Raw genomic sequence first — 25,555 nt, 5'->3', positions numbered from 1 at the left:
CTGGTTAGATGACTGCTTACCTGAGTCGTGGGAGATCATCTCTCTGTGAGAAGTACTGGATCGTCCTTGAACCATCCTCTGCCCATACACGTCAGCAAGCTTACCAAGATCCCATAATATTCTTTCCTTTCTCACCTCGTTATTTGCTTCAATGCGTCCTCTCCTTTCATATCACAAGCAGCTTGAGTAACGTTGCCGAGAAAACATCCACAACTAATTAGAGACATATGGAGTAGAGCATTCACAATTACGGAGTACTAAAAAAGAGATCGCATTGGCTCCACCTTATCAACTGCTTATAATTGCAGACAAGACATGTTTTCGTATATTTAGTGCACATTTCAGCTTGAGATGGGTGAGAAGTGTTTCCAACAATGTGGTCTAAGTATAATTGCGCTCTTTGTATAATGTTGATCTCGTTATTGTATTCTTGATGTTGGATGGAGAATGTGCGCTGTGACTGATGAATGAAATTGGCTGTCACATCCACCTTGGCTATTAATCACTCTAAAATGTATTCGTGTATCTGACATCTATCCATGGAATCTGCTACAGGAATCAGAGGTCCTCATAAATCCCTCCATCAGAGCAAAAAGCTGCTGACAAGGAACCTACTCCGTGCTACATTCACCCTCTTCTCGCTCCTCCTCCCTCTTCCTCTTGTTCTTCTTCTCTGGAATCCTGGGTTTGGGCATTAGTTCCCAAGAAACAGAGAAACTACCTGCTCTATTATGCCTGGGCGATCTGGTGGAAGATGCCACAAGAGAGAGGGTTCAAATTCAAGCTCGGCGATGGCTTGAGACGATGGACTTGATCGCAGCCAAGGCTCGCAATAAACCCACCCGAGTGACTCCCAATGACCGCACGGATAACAGGCCTTGAATCTTTCGATACACATATTGGCTTTTGTAGTCTAAAAGTATTTCATAACTGCGGCTACTTATAGTTGAGTTCTTTCCATAAGATGTTTGTCCTGGAAGTGAGCATACGAGTTGGCCCTCAATTTATAGTCATTCTGGCATGCCTCATAGCCGTCTTAGGCTTGTATCAGTTCTAATTTCAGGAACATGCTAAGTAGAATTCTTTCACGACATGTTCTGTATAGTATCAGGGTTTCACGAGCCCCAGACTGCATGTGTTAGCAAAAGTTCGGTTACCAAGGTTTTCCATCTCCAAGTAGAAGTCACATTACTGGAAGCCTCACTTCTAATCACTGTCCGCAACTGTGAGCAAGTGTTGTGAGGTCTCTAGAGTACTGATTAGAGTAGAGCTCGGTCACTGATCACGATTATTCTCAAACTGGTTGACGATTGAGTTGACTTGTGCGCTCAAGAATACACCCCGGTGCGAATAGTCGCGAGAAAGTCATTGCCGAAACTATTATGTGACCAGTGAGAAGTTTTGACCAAATGGCTAGTTCAATGTTCACATATAGTCATACAATCTGCCCTGTTGGCTCACCGCTCGAGTGCCACAGCCTGATCTAAATGATTGGTTGTGAAGTGCTGGAATATGCACACCGTATCCTGCACCATGAGCTATAAGTGGTGGCTTAGCTCTTGTGAGACAAGTTGGGCTAACAGGAGTAGAAGTACATTTAAAAAATCACCAATCAGGCTGTGCTTGCCGCTTTGAATTTCACAATTACAAAAACTCAGACCAGCTGGACTTTTCACTGGGGGGCAGCTTATTTCAACCTTGCACTCTCCCAATCACCTCATCTCTTCCGTCCCAAAGTCCCTTTACAGTAATATACGTGAAATGGAAGCTGTCGGCGCTGGTGCCAGCATTCTCACCTTTATCACCGTTGCTTTTTCAGTAACCCAATCAATCTATTCCGCACTCTCTGCCATCAAAGATGGGCCTGAGGTCATCCGTCTCCTCACAGATGAGATTTTCCAGCTCAAGAGCATTCTACAACGGCTAAATGAAGTATCTTTTGTTTCTATCAATGACATCGATAAGTCTCAGGTGAACAGTTTAGCGAAGAAATGCAAAGACGACTTGTCCACGCTTAACTCTCGGCTGAAATCTCTCGATGTGGCAGCTTCGGAGGGTCGAAGAGATCGCCTCTGGAGAAATTTGAAGCTTTCGTTCTCAGACCTTGACCAGATCCGGCACGTCGTTCGAGGCCATGTGCAGCATCTTACAGTTCGGCTCAATCTTATTCAGGTGCAACAGGGGTCTTTTACAGCAACTCAGTCAACTCAAATTCTTAATCTTGTACAACAACTGAAACAAGACATATCCGCTTTACAAACAACCAATACAGTTACCCTCACCGCCGAGGATGATTCATCATCCACTTCAGCAAGGGTCACGGATGTGGACGATGAAGAGATGGACTGTTCACCGGATACATCATTGGATGAGAGTATCAATCGATTGATGCGACTACTGGAGAAAAAGCCTTGCGTGGTCGATTCTGATGATTCAGAAGAGCTCCTGAAAGACATTGAGCATCTTCTGAAAGGTGTCCGAAATCATGCAAAGCCTGTCGAGTCAAAGGGGACCTGCCAGAATTGTGACGCAGATGTTTCAAAGGAATTACAACTTATGGCACACATCATCCTCTCTTCTACATCTATGATGATCAATCAAACCGGTGCGTCTCTTTGATTCGTGTGATCGTGTTACTTACTTCTTCAGAAGCAACAAAATTCTGGAGACCGGCGGGCGAACAGCTTCTAATTTCGCAAGAACCGAAACGAAAAGCTTTCGAAACAGATGATGGAGTTATCACAGTCACGACAACTAAGAGACGTCGCAAGGCATCTCCTGAAGACAAAAATGAAAACGCCAAAAATGAATCCAGAAGAGACTTCCTCGCAAAACTTACATACTTGTCCAAAAGCACAAAGAAGATGCTCAGCTTGTCAGTGAGTCAGCGACAGCTTGTATTAAACAGTTTCACCAGCACTTTGCCTTCCGCTATGGTATGCAACATCTTACCCGAAAACTCCCTAGTATTTGTCACAGCCCAGAGCGGATCAGTCCAAGATCTCCTCAAACTGTTTGAGGGAGGGGAGGCCAGTATTCATGACCACGACACATATGGATGGTCACTACTCCATGTAAGGCATCGGAAGTTAACATAAATTCATGGCACTGGCTTATACTACCTCTAAACAGTATTCAGTGGAAAATCTTCCGGTTCTGAAATTCCTGATAGGGCAGGGATTAGATATCGACGAAGTCGCATCATTTCCTGATCAGGTCCACGTGACGTATGGCACTTGCGATTGCGGTATCACGAGCTTTGATTAACAATATAATAGTACTCCGTCTCACCTCGCTCTTAGTGATAAGATTCCTATATCTCATTATGAAGCCCTCCTGTCTGCAGGGGCAGATGTGACTTTGCAAGTAGGACGAGAGACTGCAGTTCAGCGGCTTACCTGTTTCGATGTGAGCATTTCACTTCCAGCTTGTATCTATTTCTGACCTTGATTAGACAGCATCGGGATTTAGGGGACTACAACGGACGCTTCGTCTAAGTCCTTTCGTATATGCCAATTCAAGCGTGGGGCAAAATCAGGACTTGATTCCAAGGATTTGCCTTGATTGCTTCAATGGAGGCATTTCTGAGCCACACCAGGCGCGTCAGCAAATACAATTACTGGTGGAACATGGCTACGACGTCAACAGCACTTTCTTAGGACAAACGTCCCTGCATCTACTCTTTTCGAAATGTCACTCTTGGCTCGAGTACCTACCGGAATACATGGATATCTTATCGTATCTTATAGAGCATGGTGCCGACATACATTTCGAAGATTGGGATGAATTCCAACCTTCAGACTATGCTTATGGTGCCGTGTGTGAGGCTTGTTACGTCTTCAGCAATTCAGCGAAAGGCGATGTCTGGGATGCAACTCTGACTCATCTTGGCTACGACATTCTGGAATATAGAAGATATTATCCACGAAAAGCGCGGTATATCACCGGATATACTCGCGGGGATTTTGAAAGGTTGTGGCATGGGCAAGAAGACAAATGTCCCTACTGGGATGATCGGCTATGGCCGCCGTCCTCTGAGCAAAGCGACGCAGCATCCTCCCTTTGGCTGCTAACGAGAGGAAAGCTTTGTGATATTTGTAGTTGGTGCATTGGCGGGTTTCAGTGTCTGAACTGTGGCGTTTGCTTGTCTTCTTTCGAGTTCACTTGCGACGATCTCAGTCATGTACATGATGACACTTGTCCAAGAGAGCATATTGCAACCTGGAAAATCAGGGAAGATGGCGATGAGTCTTACTGGAAACTTGTACCATTCCCAGAAATGAGATCGGATTATGATGTCTCGTCTCAGGATGATTCAGATGATGGTGGTGTTCTGTTGGAAGATGGTCTTGAAGAAGCATTTTCTGACGCCTCGGGTGAAGAGGTGGAATCAATCTCAGTATAGAGATATAGAGATATTCCTGGTTTTCTATAACTGCGAGTCCGTAAATGCTCGTGCCATGGTAACGCGTGTCGTGTTCGAACCTTAACCTGGGCACATCATGAGGAGATTTTTGAAAACTTAGTTCTGCTCTGCTTACAGCTTCCACGTTGAACGAGATACTTAGTTATTATTCTTGATACTCGTCCAACCTTCTGCATCACTCCTAGGTAGATCCATGATCTTATCGTCAGCTCCAAACCGATCCAAGGGATCTTTACCCCAGAACTCAGTAAACTTCTCCGGTCGCCATCTCCAGAACTTGGCAAATCTTTCCTCAAGTGTACCCTCCATACAATCAGAGATGAACTTTCCAATCGATGTGATGTGCTTGTATCCCGTGCCGCAATCACCTGAAGCAATGACAAGCGATGGATGTCGAGGGTGATAGGTGATTAGAAACATTCTATCCTGTGTATCAGCACACCAGCAGATTCTAGCATGAACGAGTGGACGGTCTGCAAGCTGAGGCATGGTGTCCTTTAGAAACTGCTTCATGCGTCGTTCGGCCTCGATAGGCACTTGATGCTTTGCGAAGGGGATGGACTGGGGGTATTTTGAATCAGGCTTTTCGACCCAGTTGCAGTATCCGGGATGTTCATCGCACATCTTGAGCTGGTGGAGGTCCTCATCAGGTTCCATGAAGAAGCCTTGATTGATGTTGAAAAGAGGTGGCAGGTTCTTGTACAGCTTCGTTTCCTCTGGCGTCATCTGGATATGGCCGAGAGTCCACGCAGTAGGGCGGATCTGGTTCTCAAAATCGAGGAAGAACTCTGCTGAAGCACCAGCGGAAAGAATAGTTCGATCCGCTCTGTGCTCCTTACCATCTGCTGTCTTGGCACCTTGAACATCGCCTTCTTCAAAGATCAGGCCCTCGACCTTTCCCTCGGGCGATCCAGTGATGAACTTCACGCCAAGTCTCTTGCTCTCTTCGAAAGCAGCTTTCATAGCTTTTCGTGCATGAACCCAACCTGAGCCAGTGGGCTTGTAAAAGCCTTTCCAGCCTGAAAATTCGCCTGTCAGAATACCTTCCGGCATAGTCTTTCTAAAATCTTCTGCTGTATTGAGAGGCGTATACTGATTGATGTCGTCACCGATCTCATCTTCTACCAGTTGCTTGATAGACTTTGGTGTTGAGCCAGCCATGACAGCTCCGGTGTTGTGGCAAAAGGGTTGGAAGACGGGATCATGGAGCCAGCCTTGAGCTGCGGCGTACGTAAGAGATTTCCAGATGGAGTCTGCATCTTCGCCTTTGCTATCAGAAGTGCCTGATCTGTTAGTAAAGTGTTTTGGTGTTATGGGATAGAATGTCTTACCAAGCCCGCCTGCAAGCTTATTCACATCGTGGCCAGCTGAGATGGGTGATGGGATGTGATTAACATCGAGAACAGTGACATTGGTGTAGCCTCGACGAGCGAGATGGAGGGCTGTTGAGCATCCCCAAGTTCCGCCACCAACGATGAGAATTTGGGACTGTTTGGTGAGAGTTGAGGCCATTATGGTGATGGGAAGAATGCAATGCTAGTGATACAATGAACAAAGAATGGGAATATTCAGCTCGGACCACGAAAGATATAGGAATTGCCCAATACTATCGCCTCCATTGAAGGTCCAACCGAGATACGTCGTCGAAGGTCCAGCCGAATCACTTCTTCACACTGTACATCTGATTGGCCCATCGCCGAATTTAAACCGGTTAAATCGCCCATTCGCTATCATCAGGTGATAGCCCCATCAAGCATCGTCTCCTCCAAAAACTCCCCCCGCTTTTCCACTCTCCCCATCAGACGATCAACCACTCCCTCTCATAAGCAAAAGAATACTCCTCCATCTCCCCGGCACTTTTGCTCCGTTTCCCATCTACCCCCCAATGCCGCGCCGCCGTCCCCCCGGCAAAACCGGCCCCGTCCAGAGACGAACAAGGTCAGGATGCCAGACGTGCCGGTCCCGCAAGGTAAAATGCGACGAAGCTAAACCTGCATGTCGGAACTGCGTCTCCCGCGGATTGTCGTGCAATACGACGCTGCAGTTGAAATGGGAGGCTGAGTTTACTGCAAAGGGGCTCTCGTTTGGCAGGGAGGGTGTTTGGTGTAAGGATGGGGCGAGACAGAGACGTCCGCCGCAGGTTCATTCGCCGAAAGTTTGGGGGTTTGGGGCTGTTGGGCCGAGACATTTTATCAATACTTATTATAGTGACTTTGTTCATGACCCGAATTATGAAGAGAGTCTTGTTAGGGAGGCTATGGAGTTGAGGGATGAGACTGAGCCGTCTTCAGCGCTTATTCGGAGATCACGATCACCACCAAGACTCATACCCTCGATATCTTCATTCCCCACACTGAGCACCTTTGAAACGAGTCTTTTCGAATACTATCTCCTACGATTATGTCCTCTCACAACACCTTCTTCACAACTCTCATCACCTTTTGCAAGCATGGTCGCACCTCTATTCACCCATGCCGGTCAGGATCTTCTTGTTCAATCTGTCCTTGCATTCTCTGCTCGACATCGAAGCATCACAGACCCATCATGGACACGTACAGCAATGAAGATGAAAGGCAAAGCCTTAACTGGTCTTTTACAAAGGATTCGATCTCCAGATGTCACGGCAGATGTCATACTGGATCCTCAAGTCCCTGCCACAATGATGTTTCTCTGTCTTTACGAGATTCTTGACAATGGTGACTATCGATGGGTATTTCATCTAAGGGCAAGTCAAGACTTTATGCGAAAACGTCAGCAACTTGCACTACCATCGAGCAAGAATTCAGCATTTGGAAGCCTTGCTGCGTTTTCAGAGCGATACTTTGCTTTTCAAGATGTTATCAGCAGAACAGCTTGTGGAAACTCACCTATCTTTGGCCTGGAATATTGGCAAAGACCGGATCACACCGAGGATATTGATGCGTGGATGGGTTGCAGTCCGGCCATGGCATCTGTGATTTTCAAGATCACTGAACTTGCAAGGACACGAACTCGAGATATGTCTCAAGAGGACTATAAGCTCCAAGTCGAGGAGCTTGATAGGGAGCTGACCCTGGTAAGCTCCAATATCACAGTTGTTGAAGCGATGGATGAGAATGTCAGACGTTGTGTCGACCTAAAGAAAACTTCGGTGCAGATATACTTTCACTGTCTGCTCCGCGACGCAGATCCTTCTACACCACAAGTTTCACAACTTGTCATCAAGGTCCTGCATAGCATTCACGATCTCATCCAACAAGGCAGCGCCGCAGGACTTCTATTTCCTCTGTTCGTCGCAGCCGTGGAACTAGATCCTTTGAACGACGACAAGATCTTCGCTCACGCTGATCAAGGCACATTTCTTTCAGGGAGACAGCTGGTGTTAGAAACTCTCGATGCCATGCTAGGCTTGACACTGGCGAATGTTGAGAGAACAAAAGCGGTGATACTAAAAGTCTGGCGCATGAGAGATTTACATACCCAACAGGATTCGCCCGTTTTGGTTACCGGCGATTTGAACGACTGGAACACATTCGTGAGTCCGTACACACAAAACCTTAATTTGGCATAGATGGGTCGGGAAAAGACTGTACGAAAGCGCGGTATGGGCTATGGTAGCGTGTATATATACTAATGAATACTGATGGAACATGCCACTTCTGAGGATTTGTTCTTTCATTCGTAGAAATACGTTCACCTCAGAAGGAACCCAGGAAAGACTGTGTCCTCCGGATCGATGAAAAAGTTCATCCTCCCAACCAAGTTAGCTGTTCCTCTCACTCTCGGAATACAAGCCGGGAACTCGACAGGACTCTCCTCCTCAGAAACAATATCTGCTTCAAATACTGTATCAACAATCGACCGATGCAAAAGCTTCGACTTTCTAGCTCCCATTTTTCCTTCGGCCAGAAGCACTGCAACTCTCGAGGCTGTGCCTGAGCCACAGGGCGAGCGATCGATCTGGCCATCTGCAAAGACGGTAACGTTGCGCTGGAGTACCTCTCCAGCTGATCCAGTACCTTCGTCGGTGAAGAATATGACGCCGTATAGATCATATGTGTCGTAATGTGCTCTAGTGCCTAGAGAAGCTTTGATCTCGCGTCCAAGGTTGATGAAGTTGATGTACTGGCTTGGTTCGACCTTGAGGCCCAGCTGAGCAGCGTCAATGGTAGCGTAGACAGCTCCTCCGAATGAGAGATTCACCTTGACATCAACACCTTGCGATGGGAGGTTGACAGATAAGTCCTTGGCAATCTGGTAGCTCTTGACGTTGATGAAGTCGCCGTGGATCGGCTTGCCGTCCTTGACAGCCATCTTCGCAGTAACCCTCCCAGATGGAACGTCAATAACGACATCAACACTTCCATTTTCGGGCGCTTTAACAAGGCCCTTTGTGACAGCCCAATACCCCAGAGCTATAGTCCCGTGTCCGCACGCAGTTGAGAAGCCATCTTTGTGCCAGAACAAGACGCCGAAATGAGCACCGGGATCATTTGGCGGCATTATGAAACCACCATACATATCTGCATGTCCACGCGGTTCGTGGCATAGTGATTGTCGGAGTTGGTCAAGAGGGTGATTGGGACTGTTGATGACAGCAAGGCGACGTTGAGCGACAGTCTCGCCTTCGGGGAGTTGGCCTGATGGGAGGTTTTGGACGATACGGAAGGGTTCGCCGGCAGTATGCCAGTCTTCAGTCTCGATCCAGAATGCCATTCTGAGCAAATTATGACTTGGTTACTGGCCAATTACTGATATCAATTCATGATCAAGTTCTATTTATCTGGCGATCTCGGATGTCCTGGTCGCTGATCAAAGCCGATCGGAAGCTCACGCCGACCGATGCGGGGCCCCAGTTGTGCCTTCAGTCCCCGGGCCGGTCAATCAATCAATCGCTCACTCAATCGAGCCCCGAAACGATTTCCCTCCAGGGCCCCTTCAGTGTCACCCTACCAAATTTTGAGCACCGCTAAACCACCAAATCACAGTCTCTCGTTGAGTGTCAAGCTTTAATCCTCCGGCAGTTGAATCATGACGGAAACGTGCAACGGTGTGTACCTCAAAAACAGCAAACAAAACAAGATGACAGATCGATCGGTGCGACAGTTGTATCAGATTCGTCACGCAAAAGAAACGAAACGGGGGAACACGTAGATAGGTACTGTACGGAGACATACCTTTAGGCTACGTTTCCCCTATACAGTACATATCTGTCCTTGAAGATCAGATCAGGGCAAAGCATTTACTGAATGTGTAAAAGTGGCGCTATCCTCAGTGGCGCATTTCCATGAACTGACTGACCTGACAATCCAAGGGTTGACCTGACACGCGGCAAACAAAACCGGCAATAAACATAAATCCCCAGCCCAGGGGAAGCAAAAGCCCAATTAATTGAGTTTTTATTTAGTTAATTTATAAGGTTAATATTATCCCATATGCATAAGTACTCCTTTTTAATCGATCAGTGGGGAAAAACAGGCCACGCACGCGATTAGCTTTTCCAACCTAACTAACTAATCTAATCTTAACTGTCTGTCACTGAAGAAAAGAATTGGCACGGGAATGGAAAAAGCTTGTTTCGGAATGCAGGGGCTCTGCAGAGCTGAAAAAGCGCTCCCTTGCTGTTTTTATTCGTAGTCAGGGGTGCTTTATTGCGTGGCGCTGGCTATTAGGTGTCCGTGCTGCGCCGGAGGGAGACTAGCGATTAGACTACTGAGCTTGACATGAGCTTAGGTAGGTATAGTTTGAAGATGAGGGGACAACGGGACATGGACATGGGAAGTGGGAGGGATATTCCTGTTCCATCCGTTGAGGGGTTCTCTTCTTTTCTTTTCTAGGGGTTTAAATGTCTGTAATATCTTGTTGCCTTCCGTCTCCGTGGCCAATCCGTTGTGACAGGTGACACTGCATTTTCCGTACACTACAGTACCTAGGTATCAATCATCGGCTGTTTTACGCTGTCTCTGCCTCTGTCTCTCTTTCTTTTCTTTTTTCTATTTTTTGTTTACTGCCATTGCCTTTCATTCATTCATTCATTCATTCATTCATTCATTCCTTCTCCTTTGCTGATCCCCTTCTGATTCACCTTGTTTCCCTCTTTCCCTCTCCCCCGCGTGGCTTTTTAGCTCCTGTCTCTCCTTTTTCCCAACTGCTTTTGGACACACACTCAATCTAGGCATGCCGTTAGTTCATTCCAGGCGCCTTCGATTCATACCATCATGTCCCAACGGTCTCAGGGGGTAAAGCAAGGGACGCAACCCTTTCTACGCCACCAGAATGTCTCTTCCTACCTCTCCGCGGCCAAGAGAGCTCTTTATCTTCTCATCTCGTCACTCCGCAGGCTTCTAGCCTTCACCCGACGCACAACCACAATCTCTCACATCATGTCGGAATCTTCACGGCCCATGGCCTTTGCGGCCAGGTTTCTCCCCATCGTCTTTTGTCTGGTCTTGCTGGGCTCGTTGACGTTTCACAATGTCTATTCTTCGGATGACCCGTATCGATGTAGAGCGCTGCTGGGCGAGAGTGAACGAAATGGAAGCTGGATCCATGCTCCGGATGAGACGGGTGCGAGGAAGCCCTTCACGAATTGGCAGCCTGATGGATGTATGCTGCATCATTACACGGCGCAGGACATCAAGGATTGCATGGGTGATCGCCATTTGGTCTTCTCTGGCGACTCGACGACACGACAGATATACTGGGGCACTGCGCGATTGGTAACTCATGCCCGCCCGCCCGCCCGCCCGCATCTGCGCATCCATTGTTCTGCTACGGATACTGACTGGTAATTAGTTGGATCGTAATAAGGCCATGGAAGGTCGCAAGAAGGCCAAGCCTCACCGAAGCTACAACACAACCTTCAACGGCGTACGAATGCTGCACATCTGGAACCCCTTTTACCATACCGAACCAGGTCACCCTCTCCGAGAACAGCTCGAGCGAATCAGCGAGGACAAGCACAAGCAAGGCCAGATCAAGGAGTCCGCGGAAGAGAAAGCGAAGCGAAAGGAAGTGCACCATGGCTCCGATCCTGGTCTCATCATGCTAGGCGCTGGTGCTTGGTACGCCGGTAACTTCTTCGGCAACGAGTCTGACAAGCGATTCGCCGTGGCCCTGGACAACATCACCGACATCCTGCATCTGGGAGACCTCACCAAATGGGGTACAGGACCAATGGACCCTGTTGAAGGCATTGGCAATGAAGTTTTCCTCGCCCCCGTGGCACCTCCATACTACAATGAACTCCCCAAGTCCCGCACTGGACCCAAGGGTATTCACAAGGGTGAGGTCGAAAACATTGATAAGGTCATCTACAGCCAGGAAGAGGAGCACAACCTTCGTCTGCTCCGAGCATTCCCTCAGCTCTCACTCAATCAACCTGAGGCTATCGTTGACAGGACTCAGACTGGCTTCCACGTCATTGACACCGTGGCTGAGATCAAAGCCAACATCCTGCTCAATGCCCGATGCAACGCCAAGCTTGATCGAATGCACGGATATCCCTTCACTCGAACTTGCTGCACAGATTACCCCACGCGATCATGGGTCCAGATTGCCGTTCTCGGCTTCATTACTCTCTACGTAATTGCGTGCATCTGCTACGAGGGCGTAACTCTCGTCTCGTCTATCGAGATCAAGTGGCTCGATATGAAGGTTGGCATGTTTGCTGTCTCTCTTCTCTACTGTTTCGCTGCCGACCGTACCCATCTGTTCTCCAAGGGCATGAAGGAGTTTATTCCAAATGAGTTCTACCTTCTGATCTCAATCTGTCTCGTCATTGCTGGCCTCACCATTCGCAAGACAAAGTTCCGTGCACCTCGTCTTCCGATTACTGAGGGCGCTGCCGCTCCTACCACTGCCACCGTGACGATTAATGAGGATGCCGGCGTCCTCTCACGAGATCAGACTGAAGAGTGGAAGGGCTGGATGCAGGCTGCCATTCTTGTATACCACTGGACCGGTGCAATCAAGAACCTTCCCATCTACATCTTTATCCGATTGCTTGTCGCTGCCTACCTGTTCCAGACTGGATACGGACATACCATCTACTTCCTCTCCAAGAAGGACTTTTCATTCCGTCGCATTGCAAGTGTCATGCTGCGCTTGAACATGCTGAGCTGCGCCCTTCCTTATGTCATGGGAACTGACTACATGTTTTACTACTTTGCGCCTCTTGTCAGCTTCTGGTTCATGGTCGTCTATGCCACCATGGCCATCTGCTCCGGCTTCAACGATAGTGTCAAGATCGTCACGAGCAAGATCTTTGCCTCTTTCATCATCGTCACAGCCATTCTCAACTTGACTCCTCTCACCCAATGGGCTTTCGCCATTCTCGAGGTCGTCTTCCGCATCAAGTGGAACCTCGATGAGTGGATGTTCAGAGTAACCCTTGATGGAGCCATTGTGTTTGTCGGCATGCTTGCTGGTGTCGCGCAACAGCGACTCGAGCGTGATTCTGCTTGGTACACCAACTTCAAAGCTGCCATCATTCCTTCGGCCCTGTCAATCCTTGGCTATGCTTACCTCTGCACATACACTGGTGACAGAAAGGTCTATATCATGATGCACCCTGTCATTGCTGCAGTGCCTATTCTTGCCTTCATTGCTCTCCGCAACGCTACCGCTACCATGAGGAACTACTACTCTACTGCCGCAGCGTGGCTCGGTCGATGCTCTCTTGAAACATTCATCCTGCAGTTCCACGTCTTCCTGGCCGCTGACACCAAGGGCGTCCTTCTCTTGGATATCTTCAAGGGCGATGCCAGTCTCCTCAATGACCGCTGGCGAGACCTCGCGGTCATTGTCCCCATCTTCTTCTGGGTCAGCCACCTGGTCGCCGAAGCATCCGGCAAGATCGTCAAGCTCATTCTGGGTGAGGCCAAGCCAAAGCAAGGCATCCCAGAGATCGTGGAAGATGATGAAGAGGGCGGCGAGCTGAAGATTGTCGAGCCTGTATGGGAGAACATGCCCATGCTCAACAACGTCCACTTGGACCGCGCAAAGGACTTTGCCAAGTCTTTTACGACTGGCCTTCACATGCGTGTCGCAGGCATCCTTGGAGTGATGTGGCTGCTCAACTGGGTAAGTTAACTTCCGTTACTGCTTTGAAGGGTGATGCTAACAGATTGCAGTTGTATTAAAGCGCCAAGGCGTTCATTCATGGCTCTTAGAGGGCGTTTTCTGTTTCGGTTTGTTTGGTAATTAGGTGTACATGGGTCCTGTAGACTTGAATATAGAAATTGAGGCTCAATATCTTATGATCATACTTATGATGATATATGCTGCCTTCAATTTGCAGTGTAGCCTTTGCTTCCATCCATCGACCATTCCTTCTTCTGTGTTTATTACTTACCGCTGATGACATATTGCTTCTGGCCCTAGGGCACTATAGCGGAAAGACATCTCCCTCTCGATGGGTTATGCATACCCCCAACCATGCAACTCCCGAACCTTGAGGCTATCACAACAAAACAGTCTCTTCCTCCTTCATTCCAGCCCACTTCCAGCAAGCATTCCACAGCAGCTCCCTCTTATGGACATCCTTGCATGCAATATCCTCTTCCTCTCGTCTGGCCCCCATGAAATACCCCTTAGTGCCCTTGAATCTCTCACCAACGCTCAACTCTACCAGCTCTCGACCTGACTGTGCTGCTGTTCGCATAGTATCGGTGAAGTATTGAAGAATGGGGAGTGATATAAGCACAAGACTAAAAGCAAACCGCATGAACGGCGTCTGGATTCTGTGCGCACGGGAGTCGACCATGCCGCCTGGGTCCATTGCTATAGCTGTGATACCAGAGAGTTTGGGATTCTGATTCGTCAGTTTGAGGATGTCCAGGTATTGACTATAGCTTACCTTCTCAAGCCTGGCATTGAGGTCGTGCATGAACATGATATTAGCCAACTTCGAGTTTCCATAACGATGAAATCCTCCATCGTGCCCTCTTCCCTTCTTATCCGGCAACGGCTTGACTAAAAGCTCAGTATCCTCTGGAATACCAGGTCGCTGCTTGAAAAGGGGATGTGTACGAGTTGTATAGTGCGTATTCGAACCAAGCATCACGATCCTCCCATCACTTGCCATACTTCCAACCAACTTTAGCACTAGAACAAAATGAGATAAATGATTGACCTGGAACGTCCTCTCGAAACCATCGGGAGTATAAACCTGCTCTGTAAGAGACATGGTGAAGGCGTTGCAGATGATAGCTTTTATAGGAGGTATCTCGCCGGAGGCTACTCTCTTCGCTGTGTTTTCGGAGAAGCTTCGTACGTTGGAGAGAAGAGAAAGGTCGAGAGCTTCGATGGAGGATTTGGGATTTGATGAGAGGATGGAGGAGAGTTGGGCGGTGTTGGGATCGGAGGGAGATGCATTGCGGACTGTTGCGAGGATGGTGTATGATGGATGGGTCTTTAAGAGATGGGATATATATGCGAGGGCCAGAGAGCCATTGGCACCTGTTACGATGATCGTTCTCGTCATGTTGATGGTGTAAGTCGTGGGCTGCTGTACATTGCAGTAGGATCATATACTATCAAGCCAACGTTGCTGATGAGCCTGGACCGAGAGAATCATTATTTTACAGAGAGGGTCTTGTAGTATTTATATAAATACACTTCTATAGCTTTTTAGTCTTGATTTGCAATTTCACCAAAGAATCCTTTCATTTGGCGGAGTTGGCTGGAGTTGGCTGGAGTTCCGGGTAGATCGGAGTTCCGCGGAACTCCCAGGCAATCGCACTCCGGGATAGCTCTCTTCACGTGTTCCTTGGTAGTCGGCGTGTCAATAATACTCAGTATCAGATTCAACCACTCCTCTAGCACTATGTCACTGACTTTCCATAGACCAGGCCCGTTGTTCAAGGTTCCGAACGGTTAGAACCGTTGAGCTTGTAAGCAAGTGGCGTTTCACAGAAGTTACTTTAACATTAAGGTTATGCATATATAGTACACTACATGCTTACTTGCTCCTGAGAGCTTCGAAGATCTTATACCGACACTCTCTGGGGTCATGGCTAGACCACGATGTCGTGGTTCAGCTTCAATAGCGTCACATTATTAATTGACCAATGACCTCATATTATCAACATGGTCCACATCGCGAGTCTCCAAAAGCCGACGCCCATAGCCGCCCGATGACTGATGACAAATCCCATAACCGACGTCAAAGACATCTCAATAAATAGTCCTAGAACTGATGAAAACGTCTGGTACCCGTGTAAACTTCTCTGAAACTCCAACATGGCGGATCGAATTCGATATAACAAATCTCAGCTCGAGAAGTACTACGATCGGATTGCTTTCCCGGCATCTGATCGCCGGTACGACATTAGCAACCTCTCATCTGAAGATCAACGGTCCTACCTCGACACTTTGACGAAGCAACAAATTCTCACAGTTCCGTTTGAGAATCTTACTCTTCACTACTCATGGCACCGCACCGTGGACGTCAACGCCGATCATCTCTACGATAAGATCGTGAATGAGAGGCGAGGCGGTTATTGCATGGAGAACAACACCTTTTTCAACACAGTTCTTCTCTCGCTGGGTTACCATACCTATATGGTTGGATCGAGAGTCTTTAACCCGGATTCTGATAGATTTGGGGGCACTTCACATTGTCTCAGCTTGGTGATTATCGATGGGAAGACATTAGCCGTTGATGTTGGCTTTGGGGGGCGGAATCCGACTGAACCGTTGGAAGTTGAGCATGAACGTGTTCACACGGGATCAAGTGGTTTTCAGATGCGATTGCGGTATGATGCTATCGCGCAGAATGTCAGCAATCAAAAGCTCTGGATCTACGAATATCGATCTCGCGATGGAGCCGAGTGGGTTCCTCAATGGTGCTTCATGGACTTTGAAGTTCTGCCAGAAGATATCCGAGTCTTCAACCTGTCTCCTTCTAAGAGTCCTTCAAGCTTCTTCACTTTCAAGGTTGTCAGCGTGCAGTTCACTTCTGAGAAGGAGGATTATTCAGATGGAAGCGCTAGGGACTTGAACAACGTGGGTGGTGACGTTGATGGTGCCTTTATCATCGATGGGGAATTATTCAAGTATAGAAAGGGTGGAGAGACGAAGTGGGAAAGGACCTTCAAGTCTGAAGACGAGAGATTAGCAGCTTTGAGGAAGTATTATGGTGTGGAGGTTACCAAGGAGAATGAGAGGGCTATCGGTGGAACAGCCGGCGCTATATCATACCGGAGAACTGGATCATAGCCGTTGGTATTAGAATACGTACTGATCTCTCTGAAATAGAATTTCTTGCCCGATAAACTTTCCTGATACATGCCAAAGGTGAAGTTAGTGCAGTGAGAATGAACTGAACTACACCATAGACCGAAAAGGCCAGTCTATTCATCACTGAAACTCAATATCATCCAAAAGCGCCCACGCGGTCGAAGGACTCATCTGAAAATCACCCTCATATGAAATATCCCCCTTCGTCAACATAGTGCGGTAAACCTGCCCTTTAGCCCTTCGATCCAGCTGATGAGAAATAGATAGAATTGTTTCAAACGGCTCTTTCGGCAGATATTGCATCGCACCATCAAAGACTCCAAAACAACTATCCAAAAGCTTTCGATCCCGGGCCACGAGATCATGGTCTGGAAACTCAATCATATTGACTATGATGAGGATCAGGCATGGGAGTGCAGTGCATGTATGAAGCCTGTCACTTCTGTTAGTGCTGGTAGTATAAGAAGCTCGGGTGACTTACCATAGGATATACTCTGTCAGCTTTGCCGTACTGATTAGTTCCAGACAAACTCGAGCATTACCAACGCATTCATCCCATCCTGCTGGTAGAGGTGTAAGGTCCTCTCTTTTGACCTCCCCATCCACGTCGTCACTGATATCTATCACCGTGGGTGAGAGATACCGCCTCACTCTGTCGATCCAAGTATCTTCAAAGGTAAATATGGAGTGAATTTTGATCCGAGTCTCAATATGGCGAGACCAAAGGTTCGTCATCATATCTCTCGCGAACGGGGATAACCTCTTGTTCATACCCTCTGTGGAGCGAAGGCCTGGGGGTATTTCGTCCACCCATTCTTTAAGCAATTCTTCTATCAGAACAATTGATGTAACTTTTCTTTCTGATGTGAGGGTATGAGACTTTTGGCTGTAGAGAAGATCATGGGCTTTTCCTTGGATGAATGCAAACTTGGTGCATGAACGAAGGTAGTTGAACCGAATGGTGTCTGTTGATGAGGTGATGATACCAAGATCTTCTTCAGGGTCTGCTTCTGGTAGTTCCATGTCTGTTTCACAGTCGGGCTGATAATACGGACATTGAGACCTTTGGGCCATTTCCTGCGAGTCGTTAGCATTACGGGTGCAGTTGGTGAGTTCAACGTACCCTGTCATAGATGTACGTAAGCCAGAACAAACGAGTTCTATGCGCCTGTTCCGACGCCGACAGTCCTTCCAATGCCTTCTTCGAGTTCAACCGTAGACTCTGCGCAAGCCGAATGACACTCCCAATTAGAACAATAGCGAGTTGGACCTCTGACGACCCTTGGAACAGGATCACCATGCCCAGAAGCACTTGCAGGCCGATTAAATCCTGGCTTTGAATCATCAACTCTGACATGACAGAGCGCGCATTGCGAATACTCTGGGAAAACGCAGGGTCGTCCATTGTCTTTCCCTCAAGGACGCGATAATTGAGAGCCAAGACGACATTTATAGCAGCCCAGGCGGCCGTGGAGCGCTTGGTGGAGGAAGAGTACCAGTCAAGAAGCATGCGCATGAATGCATTTTCTTCGAACAGTGGGATTATGGGGTTATAATTGCGGAAGTAGTTGTCTACAATTGGGAGGACGTCTGATAGAGGAGCGAGCCCGAGCTGATCTGAGCTCGCAGCTTTGGTCAATTGAGGGCCCGCATTTGAGATGGCTGTATGTTGGCAGTGGGCTACGTCCAAAGGAGTCTGAATTGGCGAAATGTCCCAACTATTGGAAGATCCAGAAACATCAATATCGCTGAGAGAAATGTCGAGTTCTGGCTGTGTTTGTGGTGCAACGGTTCGCCCCAGCGCCGTCAAGAGAGCCTCAATGTTAGCCAAGCGCTCTTCAAGTGCGGTCATACGGTCGGGCCTTTGCCATCATTAATAAACAACAAAATGGCATTTAATCGCAGGTACCTACCGAGTCTCAGATTGGCTTGAGGGCGCCGGAGTGATTCCGCCATTCCTAGGCGCCTTTCTTGGACTTGCAACTGTCGTCTTGCAGGCAACGGCGTATAGTGTACAATTGGAACATATCGGTTTGCGACCATCACACTTGATTTTCCGCGCCCGGCAGTAATCGCACGCTACAGAACGACGTTAGACTATTTCCATATGATACTTTGTCGTAATCTCACCTTTTCGTCTACTTGATTGCGCTGTGTCCATATCGTTTTTAATTGAACAAATCTTAGTTGATTAATCTTTGACTGGCACTCTACCAGATCAGATTGTCGGATACGGCGCAGCGGAAAGCCCGCCAAACTCCGCCGCATAACAGGGGGCTTTCGGGGGTTCTAGGGTGCTTCGACATGGGCTTGAACCTTGACAATCTAACAATCTCCTGAAAATCACCCCTTATCGTGGCGAAATGTGAGGATATCTATGATGCTACCCAATTTCATGTTTGCGCTAGAGAATAGTTGATATCTGATTTATCCTGCTATCTCAGTGTTTCGCGAGCCTGTCTGCCTCACATGTCCGAGACTTCAGTGGCGGAGAGCGGACTTGGCGTCTGGCGGAAGATAATTTAAACGCCCCCGGAGGCGACAAAGTGCGGGGGATAGATTGAATCATGGATCTCACTCTGGCTGTACTGTGCCTCACTCAACAAATCCCCCTTCAATCTCCAGTTTAACAAACAAACTCCGTTTTATTGCGTCCCAAGCGCGAAAGCCAAGTGCTCTAGCTTGTCTAGTTTCTTTCTAATCGCGTATGTCGCGTGTCGTGTCTAACTTGATCTATCGTTTATGTCTATCACAATTGTCTATCATAACCTAGCGCAGACCAGTACGAGTGCGAGTACCAGACCCGGAGCTCTAGTCTAGTCCTTGTTCCATCGCATGGCACCGGGTCGGGCAGGGTCGTGCTCGACGTACTTGAGCGTGCCGAAGATGGTCCACAGCTGGCCCAGGAAGCTTCGGTCGTCGTGGCAGTAGTGGTCGCCAATGACGGGCTTGATGGCCTCGGTGGCCTCGTCAGCCTTGTAGAAGGGGATCTTACTGCGAGGTGTTAGATGTGAATTGGTGCGATCGAGACAGGTGACTTACGGGAAGAGATGGTGAACAACGTGCTTCTCAATGATACCGTGGAAGAGGTGCTTTCCGATGAAGCCGAACTCACGGTCGACAGTGGCGAGAGCTCCCTTGACGTAGGTCCAGCCCTCAGCGGTGTAGTGAGGGAGCTCGGTGTGGTGGTGGTGGAGGTAGGTAATGGCAACTAATCAATTAGCAAAAAGTCGATCGATCCGACTGATCTCAAACTTACCGAGCCAGTGGTGAACCCACAGGTAGGGAACAAGGTAGAGGAAGAGAATGGTCGAAACACCAACTTGCTTGGAAGCAAAGTACAGAGCAGTTCCCATTAGAGCAAGACCGATATCGGAGATGAGGATGAAGATGGCCTCGTTGGGGCGGAAGACAGCGCTGGTAGGCTCGAAGTGACTGACTCGGAACCACTTGGAGAGGCCAGTCTTGGGCTCCCACTGCTTGCTTCCCTTGCCAGAGCTAGCGTTGAAGAAGAGGTACGCCTGCCATCCGAAAAGCTGGTGGAAGATGAGCTTGACCATCTGAGCAGCGGGGGTGTCCTCAACAAGCTCGGCGACGTCAATGCCAGCAATCATGAGCGACTTGGAGGGCTTGGGCTCAGTCTTGGGGACGAAAGCCATGTCGAGATCCATGTGGCCGGTGAAGCGGTGGTGGCGGTGGTGAGAGTACTTCCAGCTGAAGTAGGGGACGAGGAGGAACGAGTGGAGGAACCAGCCGGTCACATTGTTGACCTTTCCGTGGAGAGAGAAAGCACCGTGGCCGCATTCATGGCCGAGAATCCAGACACCGGTGCAGAACAGACCCTGGACGAAGCCGTAGACCATCCAAGCTGCGACGCGGAGGGTCTGGTCGGGGATGCTGGGGATGTAGGTGAGAGCAGCCCAGACGAGGGCAGAGACCATGGCAAAATCGCGGAAGACGTAGTAGAATGAGGTGACGAGCGAGGGCTGGAAGCAGTGCGCGGGGATGGCATCCTTGATGGTCTTGATATCGGGGAACACAGGTTCAGACTTGGCCTCAAGAGTGACCTAAGGACGAGTTAGGAGTGCGACGAGGGGAGCTGGGCTGAGCTGAGCTTCTTGACCGACTTACCTTGGGAAGGTCCTCGACCACAACAGTGGTGGCAGTTCGCTGTCGAGTCGCCATTGTCACTAACGTATGCAGAAGATGCGATTGCCAAAGCAGGATTCACTCGAGAGGAAGAGGAAGAAAGTTTAAAGAGGAGGAGAGAAAGAAGAGACTGAGAGGCGGGGGGTGACGGGGAGAAGAAAAAGGTTCCCGCCCCAACAAAGCTCTCTTATTATTTATTCCTACCTAGCTAAAGGTACCGACCGATACCAGACCTCGTCTCAGGATTACGGCTCTTGACCTAATCCGAAATAGCATGGATACGAAAAAAAAAAAACTTTCTGAGAAGTTAGAGAGACCGCCCAAAAACTTCAGGGACCCATGAATAGGGGTCCAGAACTTGGGCTCATGGCAGGCCAATCACGGCCCCACGATGTGCGGGAGATCATGGAGAGTTGAGGGAGACGTGTTCACGATGTGGAGCAGGCGAAAAAGGACCCTTAAGTTGTGAAGTGAGCTTGGCACAGAGGTTAACCGAGTGGGTTCTTTTCTTGCAAGGGAGCCTTGCTGCTTTGCTATACAGTGCTAGGTACAGTTTTGTTGAGAGCTCTTTCAATTGCGGTGAGAGATCGCCTCTTTTCTGATACGAAAGGCTAAATGCTCGAGTAGAGACAAGAGGCAATTTCGAGAAGAGAAGATCTAATCTCACATGCTTGTCTTGGGTTCCTGAAGAGAGTGGAGCACACCCAAACTCAACTCGCAGATAAGGGTCTGACCTTTCGTGAGTGGCTGAATGGTCACGTTATTTAGAGCGCCGCAGAGAAGACTTCTGGAACAAGAGTTGTTCCGCTAAGTAAATTTGAGAGGTTTTTTTTCTGATGAGTCGCGTAGGGACGGACCAAGGGAGCCTTTGTGGACTGGGGCCAAGGTTAAGCGCCTCTTCTCGAGTCAAGCCTGTTCGAGTCAAGGTTTCACATGTTGACACTGATTCAATTCAATGCTTCCTGCTTTCATGCGTCGAGGTGAGGTTCCAAGCTCAGCTATAGAGTAGAGGCAATTGTGAGACGCGGTAACCAACGCAAACGCGACCGAGGTCATAAATGCGACAATATCGGCAACTTCAGGATGCAAGACAACTTCAAAGATAAACCTTATGCAAGTTGACGAAAAACTCACCAGACTTTTGCTTTAACTTCCAACTCATGAGGCCTTTTGATTGGCATTCTGAGATCCCAGCTTGCGACCTCAAACTCTCTTACCTCAGCATTCATCATCGTCTTTGCATGCATTAAACGCTTTGTTTAGGCGTCAAACTGCTCTACGGATATGAGGCCTTTATCACGCTTGATATTATTAGCTCTAGATTTCCCAATCTCACTGGTCGACGGTCATCGCTACCCGAGGTTCATGTGATAATTGATGCCATTCTATTATTCGTATGCCGCTTAAGGGCTGATCTCTATCTTTGTGTTTAATGCGATGCGTCCACTTTGTACTATACCATGTATAAAAATCCAGTCCAGTAACAAACAATGAGTAGTACCCTTGCCAATTGGTCTTTGCGCCTGTTCATCTCATCCACGAAACCATGGGCTCCCTCCCTCGCTCGTATGTATCAGCCACTCGTACATTATCGTAACAGTTCATTTCGTTATTATGCCCCCGTCTCATTTCTAGAAAATGAATGAGCACACAAAGACCAGGCATGTATAAATAGTAGTAGTCGTGTATTCCAACTCGAACCACGCAGCTTGACCGCCAAAAGCAATCTTCTTGCTCTGGGTCGTGGGGTGCGCCACCTGCGTCTTTGGATCTCGGTTCAGCAGGTCCTCGCGGTCGGGCATGGCCGGCGGGTCAATCGCGTACGAGATCGGTGTCCAGAGCGAACTGCAGATGAAGAGGAAAGTGAGAGGTGGCCAGAATGCGTGGGTGAGAAGGGCGGTGAGTGTGTCGCGAACGGTGTGAGTCGTGACGAATGATCGGAACGATGTGAGGACCACAGCGACGAGGGTCAGGTACACAAAAGCGAAGTGGAAAAGAGCCATGTAGTTGATGAGAATGCCCCAGAGTCGTCGGAACATGTTCTTTCGGAGTTTGGCGTCGCGCTCGTTAAGAGCTGAGCCGAGCGAACCTGTTGGCTTGAAGGCTTGCGTTTGACCGCCGAGCCATGTTGGCAGGATGAATGATCGGATGAGGCAGAGTGCGATGTAAGGAGACATCCAGAGCTGGTATCGCGAACCTCGCTGACCGGTGTGGTAACCTGCGGGAATGAAGAGAGCAAACTCGCAGAGACGGTTAGAGATTACGGATGCGAAGCACGCACGGATCAACCATCGGAGCTGCTCATCGGTAGCATAGGCCACAAGAGGCTTCTGCATGATCAGGATAATCGGAATGGCGAAAAGCGAAATGGTGAGCAGAATTGTGTACAAGCTCAGCGAGGCGTACAAGAATCCTGAGAATCGCTGAGCGGTGGTCATTTGGCGAACCTTGTCGCCCCAAAGACAAAAGTTCAGCTTGAAGGAAGTATCGACTGTTCCAATGGCCCAACGCGTTCGCTGCTTCAGATGGCCGCCATAGTCTTCAGGAACGGTACCAAACTGCAGAGGTTCGTGAATGAAAGCCGTCTTCCATCCCTTACCAAGCATCATAGTCGATGTAGCGACATCCTCAGCCAGAGATCCAAGAGGGAAGTTACCAATCTCGTCGAGAGCCTCACGTCGAGCGACGTAGCCTGAACCAGTGCACCAAGCGACACCTAGAGCGTCCTTGATGGGCTCAATAACGTGGACGAAGAAATCGAGACTTTGAGCGAGAGGATCCGAGGGAGGGGTGTTGTAGAAGAGCTGGGGAGGGCATGCGAGAGCCATCTTGGGGTCGATGAGCATGTGGGGAAGAATAGCACGGAGCCAGTCACGCTCGGGAATCTGCAATCGTAAGTATGTGGTTGGTCAATGTGCGAGAATAACGTACCATATCAGCATCCAGAGCTGCCATGAACTGGCCGGCACCTCCAGGCAGCTTGTGTACCTCGTCAAGACCATAGTTCAGGTTACCTGCCTTGAAGTGATGAGGTTGGCCAGGAATCTTGACTCGAGCCATGTAGTACAGGTTGGGGTATATCATGGACAGCTTCGCACACGCTTCCTGCAGACCGGCAGATTTACCATCATCGAGTAGAATGACTCTGTATCGATCCTGGGGGTAATCCAGATCACACGCAGCTCGCACCGTGTCCATCACCAGATCATCGTCTTCACCACAGCAAGTAATGAAGGCATCGACAGTAGGCACATCGTTGCCTGTCAACCTCAGCTTCGGGCGATTTCGCTTCTTCATCGACCACATTGTCCACGTATTATGCATCAATGACGGAATCGCTGTTGCAATCTCAACACCGATGAAGATCCACGCACCAGCATACGTCGTATCCGCCGCATTCTGCGCCCAAATAACACAAGCAATTCGCAGCGCAAGATACGCCATGTAGAGACCAGTATTCGCAAACGTGAGAAAGGGAACGAGCCTAAACACCCATTGCTTCCAACCTCCCCAGATCTCAGCGTCGTCGCGCTTATGGACATGCTGAATAGTGCTGCTGTCAACGATATAATCCTTATTATATAGTGTGTTTGCGCTGCTGCTGTGAGGCGAATTCCCGCCGGGCAGAAGCGCAGCGAGACTCAGGTGGCTCTGGTTCTGTTTGACGGAGTCAGTGACGCTGGACGATTTGTTGACGAGGGTGCGGGAGCTGACCATTAGGCTGGATGGTCTCCAGTCGACGGACGAATTGCCCGGGTGGTGATGCAGACGAGAAGCTGGTGTTTCTCGGCCGCTTCGCAGTGTCGGCGATGCAGAGCGTGAACCACCCGGTGTGTCGTTGAAGTACTGCCCAGGGCTATTGGAAATGTGCGGAGGCCATTCAGGCGCTGGACTGTAGTCGTCAAGGTGCGCTGGTGAAGGCCTAATGGGTCGTCCCTGCTCAGTGACAGAGCGGCCCTGGCCCTGAAACTCTTCTGTTGAAGACTGATAGGGCGAATACGGCGTGAATTGCTGCTCTGGGGGACCGTATGGAGAGTGGAGGTCTTGCCCTTGGAAATACTCCTGCTGCTGATACTGCCTCTGCTCATGCTGCTGTTGGTGTTGACGCTGCACGTCGATCTCTACCATCTCCCTATACTCCCTCTCCTGGTCCCCCTCTGCATAGCCATGATGCCCGTTCATCTCGACTCTGGACGGGTGAGACGCATGCGTTTAGGTTCCACAGGCACAGACAACGTGGTACGAAAAAAGTAGGTACAGTATGCAAGCCGATAATGTCAATGGCGTATCTTGGCGAACCTTGGGGGTGTTGTTGTGTACTGTGTAACGAGTGACTGGTACTTCTGCAAACGATGGATGTATATGAAAAGGAAAAGAAACACCAAGAGCTCAAGAAAACGAGAGATGATTGACTGTGGTAGAAGGAAGAAGAAAAAAAACAAGGGAGAGAGAGAGGAGAGTACATAGAGACAAGAGGCAGGCAGATCCGATGGAGGGATGGATGGGGGTGTGTTGATTTGAGTTTAGGTGCTAATGTGCCCCAGTCCCAGTCTCTGCAAAGTATGTGCAGTATTGATCAGGATTGGTTTATTCTTGGAATAAACAAGCTCCCAGCCCATTAACACGAGCGAACCACCCGAGCATGCCGTGGCACTACCTACACTACACCATACTAATCCAGGAACAACTAACAGAGCACACTAACAGAACACCCCCCTTCGTATCGCTGCGCAGGGGTCAATCCCGGGTTTAGATCAG

General features: G+C 49.0%; 10 protein-coding genes across 10 annotated transcripts; 4 read left to right on the top strand and 6 right to left on the bottom strand.

Annotated features, from left to right (window-relative positions):
* Positions 1-1,761: 1,761 nt before the first annotated feature.
* Positions 1,762-3,267, top strand: J7337_007247 (uncharacterized protein; the record flags this gene model as incomplete). The annotated part of the gene is made up of 3 exons (XM_044824899.1): positions 1,762-2,605; positions 2,650-3,074; positions 3,133-3,267. The coding sequence occupies 3 exons, from the start codon at positions 1,762-1,764 to the stop codon at positions 3,265-3,267; spliced, it is 1,404 nt and encodes a 467-aa protein (XP_044680556.1).
* Positions 3,268-4,564: 1,297 nt separating this feature from the next.
* Positions 4,565-5,938, bottom strand: J7337_007246 (uncharacterized protein; the record flags this gene model as incomplete). The annotated part of the gene is made up of 2 exons (XM_044824898.1): positions 4,565-5,709; positions 5,758-5,938. 2 exons carry the CDS (start codon positions 5,936-5,938, stop codon positions 4,565-4,567), a joined length of 1,326 nt encoding a protein of 441 aa, XP_044680555.1.
* A 937-nt stretch (positions 5,939-6,875) lies between these two features.
* On the top strand, positions 6,876-7,976 carry J7337_007245 (uncharacterized protein; the record flags this gene model as incomplete). The annotated part of the gene is made up of 1 exon (XM_044824897.1): positions 6,876-7,976. One exon carries the CDS (start codon positions 6,876-6,878, stop codon positions 7,974-7,976), a length of 1,101 nt encoding a protein of 366 aa, XP_044680554.1.
* A 122-nt stretch (positions 7,977-8,098) lies between these two features.
* J7337_007244 (uncharacterized protein) lies at positions 8,099-9,121 on the bottom strand (the record flags this gene model as incomplete). The annotated part of the gene is made up of 1 exon (XM_044824896.1): positions 8,099-9,121. The coding sequence occupies one exon, from the start codon at positions 9,119-9,121 to the stop codon at positions 8,099-8,101; it is 1,023 nt and encodes a 340-aa protein (XP_044680553.1).
* A 1,667-nt stretch (positions 9,122-10,788) lies between these two features.
* J7337_007243 (uncharacterized protein) lies at positions 10,789-13,548 on the top strand (the record flags this gene model as incomplete). Its single annotated transcript, XM_044824895.1, has 3 exons — positions 10,789-11,124; positions 11,201-13,489; positions 13,540-13,548. 3 exons carry the CDS (start codon positions 10,789-10,791, stop codon positions 13,546-13,548), a joined length of 2,634 nt encoding a protein of 877 aa, XP_044680552.1.
* Positions 13,549-13,868: 320 nt separating this feature from the next.
* Positions 13,869-14,891, bottom strand: J7337_007242 (uncharacterized protein; the record flags this gene model as incomplete). Its single annotated transcript, XM_044824894.1, has 1 exon — positions 13,869-14,891. The coding sequence occupies one exon, from the start codon at positions 14,889-14,891 to the stop codon at positions 13,869-13,871; it is 1,023 nt and encodes a 340-aa protein (XP_044680551.1).
* A 758-nt stretch (positions 14,892-15,649) lies between these two features.
* On the top strand, positions 15,650-16,627 carry J7337_007241 (uncharacterized protein; the record flags this gene model as incomplete). The annotated part of the gene is made up of 1 exon (XM_044824893.1): positions 15,650-16,627. The coding sequence occupies one exon, from the start codon at positions 15,650-15,652 to the stop codon at positions 16,625-16,627; it is 978 nt and encodes a 325-aa protein (XP_044680550.1).
* Positions 16,628-17,125: 498 nt separating this feature from the next.
* Positions 17,126-18,500, bottom strand: J7337_007240 (uncharacterized protein; the record flags this gene model as incomplete). Its single annotated transcript, XM_044824892.1, has 2 exons — positions 17,126-17,725; positions 17,772-18,500. The coding sequence occupies 2 exons, from the start codon at positions 18,498-18,500 to the stop codon at positions 17,126-17,128; spliced, it is 1,329 nt and encodes a 442-aa protein (XP_044680549.1).
* Positions 18,501-19,464: 964 nt separating this feature from the next.
* On the bottom strand, positions 19,465-20,833 carry J7337_007239 (uncharacterized protein; the record flags this gene model as incomplete). Its single annotated transcript, XM_044824891.1, has 4 exons — positions 19,465-19,642; positions 19,691-19,859; positions 19,908-20,715; positions 20,780-20,833. The coding sequence occupies 4 exons, from the start codon at positions 20,831-20,833 to the stop codon at positions 19,465-19,467; spliced, it is 1,209 nt and encodes a 402-aa protein (XP_044680548.1).
* Positions 20,834-22,428: 1,595 nt separating this feature from the next.
* J7337_007238 (uncharacterized protein) lies at positions 22,429-24,979 on the bottom strand (the record flags this gene model as incomplete). The annotated part of the gene is made up of 2 exons (XM_044824890.1): positions 22,429-23,682; positions 23,729-24,979. 2 exons carry the CDS (start codon positions 24,977-24,979, stop codon positions 22,429-22,431), a joined length of 2,505 nt encoding a protein of 834 aa, XP_044680547.1.
* Between the last annotated feature and the right edge of the window lie 576 nt (positions 24,980-25,555).

The sequence above is a fragment of the Fusarium musae genome, chromosome 5, assembly GCF_019915245.1.
Source record: "Fusarium musae strain F31 chromosome 5, whole genome shotgun sequence".
NCBI lineage: Eukaryota > Fungi > Ascomycota > Sordariomycetes > Hypocreales > Nectriaceae > Fusarium > Fusarium musae.
This window is presented reverse-complemented; position numbering and strand designations above follow the sequence as displayed.